Source organism: Hesperophylax consimilis, chromosome 20 (assembly GCF_061612785.1).
Source record: "Hesperophylax consimilis isolate HC1 chromosome 20, BYU_Hcon_1.0, whole genome shotgun sequence".
NCBI lineage: Eukaryota > Metazoa > Arthropoda > Insecta > Trichoptera > Limnephilidae > Hesperophylax > Hesperophylax consimilis.
The window spans coordinates 32,663,564-32,666,645 of NC_142855.1; the positions used below are offsets into that span (position 1 = coordinate 32,663,564).

Genomic DNA, 3,082 nt, shown 5'->3' on the forward strand with positions numbered 1-3,082 from the left:
GCACTATAAGTCAGTTTCCTTATTTAACTAAATGAAATGCATTTAAAGAAAGTAAGGCAACAATTCAAAATAATAATCGTTTTATTTCAGATTAACAGATGAATTTCTTGATAATATCGTGATAGAAGAGATTGAGCTATTAAACCAGGCTGAAGATGTCAGCAGAGTAGTAGCAGCCCGCGGAGTGAGAGATCAAGTCGTTCGGAAGTACTTCTCTAATGAATAAACTCATCTTACCCATCTAATAAAACAAAGTTTAAACATTTCAATCATTTACTGTTAAATATAAAAAAAACTTGAAAGAAAGTAAAGCAACAATAAACAAATACAATTTTTGTGTCATTTCTATTTTTAATGTTTGGATGAAGAACTGCCTGTGCCCGCATTGCTGAAGAAGATTCTCACTGACCACTGAACCCGCCAAAAACACATTTCAAATTTTGTGAGACTAATTGTTAATTACCTTACATAATGATATTTTTGTCTAATTTCAAATCTAGCTGCTACATTTAAGACAGATTCTAACATCTTGTTACTATGATAAGATAATATTTCATATTTATGTGATTACATAATTACTATTTTTGCTAAACTGTGTATTTTTTTACTTCCCCATTTTCCTCTTCCCTATCTCCTTCCTTTCCCCACTACCTTCAGCCTCGCAACATACCCCGATCGCCAGTGAGACATTGGGGATGCCATAGTCTCACTGGCTCCAGACGGGAGCACATAAAAAAAGTATTTTACTAAAACTGTATGAATATAACATATGTCTATAAATCTACAAAAACCAAAATGGCTTCATACACACAAATACAACATTTATGTAAACATTACAAGACATTGAACACTATACAAGTACATAACAAATTACATAAATATACTCAAATTCACCAAAGACTGAAAGTGGCAAAAGAAATACAGGCTATGAGGGTGTACACGTATACAATCTTCTTCCCGATAGCTTGAAAACAGTAATAGAATTAATATATTTAAGAAAACCGTTTGATTTTAAAATTAGTGAACAAAATTGAAATGTACTTATATAAAATGTGTACTTAAGTTAATAAAGCGAAATATGTATATTTCTTTTAGCTTAATAAATAAAATAAAACTTATTCTAATGAACAAGTAAAACAGAGATATTGGAACAAATGGCACACATAAAAATTAAATTGAATTTTCCTCGTCTTCAGATTCCAACTGCAATGAATAGTTATGGGAAGTCGATGGTACTGGATCTGTTGGTCTAGAAATAGAAAGAAAAGTGTATTATTAGAGATTTCATTCATTATACTTTCATCGTTCCTCTGCCAGTTCCATGCCTCACTGCTATATATATATATAGAGTAGGTACCAGCTTTCCATTGTACGCTGCTAGCCTCGCTTCATGAACTTTTAATTATCGTGTTTCTCGTGCCTCTCTTGAGACATACTCAATCATTCAAGTGACATCATAATAATATGAAATATGTACTGTAATACCTCAATATCTGTTGTCGGAGTATGTCAACCCTTTCTTCTTATGCTGCAGTGTACCTCTGAAACGATAGATAATAATTCATTAATTTACCGATGAGACGATGTATGAATGTGAAAGAGGCAAGAAGTGTGTGCCAAGACCGAGTTGATTGGCGGTACATCCTTTGTACTGGTACTGCCTACCCCTGCAGGAAACGGCGTGATGGTTAATTAGCAAGTTAATGAGAATAAGAAGGCCGCCGCTGAACTTTGAAAGGTTGCCACTGAACTCTGAAATTATAAATAACAATTCATAAATTTTACTTAATTTGAAATTACTTGGGAGTGATTCAAAAAGAAATATGTAGGAAATACCTCAAAAACATCTGTAAATCTGTTGGCGACTGCCACAAGCTCTTTAGAGATGTTGATGCTGGCTTCTTGAGCTTTTGCCATACGACAGCCGACATCTGGCGTAGCAGCTAGCTTCCTCTTCTTGGCTGGGTTGGGTTGACTTCTCAGCCCAGTTTCCATCCCTACACTGGGCTGAGGCGTGAAGAGCTGCTGATCGGAGTACTATAAAACACAAATAATTGGCATTGATGATGAACGATAACTTCCATTTTGACAGCAAATATATATTATATTAACATTCTAAGACATTAGTGACCTCAATATCCAGCACAAGTTGTTCTGGTCCCTCTCCTATGCAGCTTTCGGGAACTCCACTGCCCTCAGAACTGGCTCTGCCAATGATACTAATCACTTTTTGAGTGATGTCACTTAATACCGGTATGGTAACAGTGTTTCCAGTTCTGAGAGCAGCTCGCTTGGCATCGGCGTTTTTTGCCCGCGACTTACACTTTAAATCACGCCATGTCTGAAAAGAACAAAAATAATATCAGCTTAAAAGTGTTTTACGGACTTATATTAAGTGTCTTCATGATAGATTAGATTAGAAGTCCGGCATTTTCGTAAAAAAAAGCCAGTTTGTTTAGGTAAGTTAAAATACTCACTGTTTTCCACTGCTCGGCTGACTTAGCAGGACCTAGTTCAGCCAATTGCTCTGCCAACTTCTGCCACATGTCGCGGTTTTTTTGGGCACCCTGAGGACCAACAAATCTGCCAGCAGCGAATTCTGAATGACTTGCCATATAGTTGGTGAGAAAATCAATCTGACTGGCCGTCGACCGTACAGTTTCTTGCTGAAATCGTAATAAAGCATTCTGAATGTCTACAAGCACATCTTTATTGATAATCCCATATAAACAAGATAAATAAATAACTTACATTGATTCATTTGACTTCGACATCATAATAAGTTGTTTAATACGTAAAGCCGTTGGTAACCGTTGAAGTTTGACGTTTGAGAAGCGATCCATAGACAACTGCTTCAGTATTGCCAGCGTATATCGATTTCTTATTTATTGCGTTATCAATATGTTACCGATAGCTTTTACATGCTAGGGGGTATTGATATAAACTCGTCGGAAGTTACGTCTGTCGATCCGATATTGTAAAGTTATCGAATTTTCTGTGCTTGCCCCCCAGAGAGCCTACTTATAATAAAAGGTCTCTGTGCGATAGTCGCGTAGACTATCAACACATGGGTTAGATTATA

General features: G+C 36.2%; 1 protein-coding gene across 1 annotated transcript; it reads right to left on the reverse strand.

The window, feature by feature from the left end:
* Positions 1 to 1,692: 1,692 nt before the first annotated feature.
* LOC149414565 (uncharacterized) lies at positions 1,693 to 2,554 on the reverse strand. Its single transcript, XM_089644235.1, has 4 exons — positions 2,478 to 2,554; positions 2,132 to 2,341; positions 1,837 to 2,037; positions 1,693 to 1,752 (listed from the first exon to the last, which is right to left on the reverse strand). The coding sequence occupies exons 1-4, from the start codon at positions 2,544 to 2,546 to the stop codon at positions 1,693 to 1,695; spliced, it is 540 nt and encodes a 179-aa protein (XP_089500361.1). The 5' UTR covers positions 2,547 to 2,554.
* Between the last annotated feature and the right edge of the window lie 528 nt (positions 2,555 to 3,082).

Bases quoted from the DNA above. Each gene is read 5' to 3' on its own strand.
- LOC149414565 (XM_089644235.1), bottom strand. From the start codon at position 2,546: ATGTGGCAGAAGTTGGCAGAGCAATTGGCTGAACTAGGTCCTGCTAAG. The intron at 2,342-2,477 runs GTGAGTATTTTA...TGTTCTTTTCAG, and splicing joins CAGCCGAGCAGTGGAAAACA to ACATGGCGTGATTTAAAGTG. The intron at 1,753-1,836 runs GTATTTCCTACA...TTATAATTTCAG, and splicing joins GATTTACAGATGTTTTTGAG to AGTTCAGTGGCAACCTTTCA.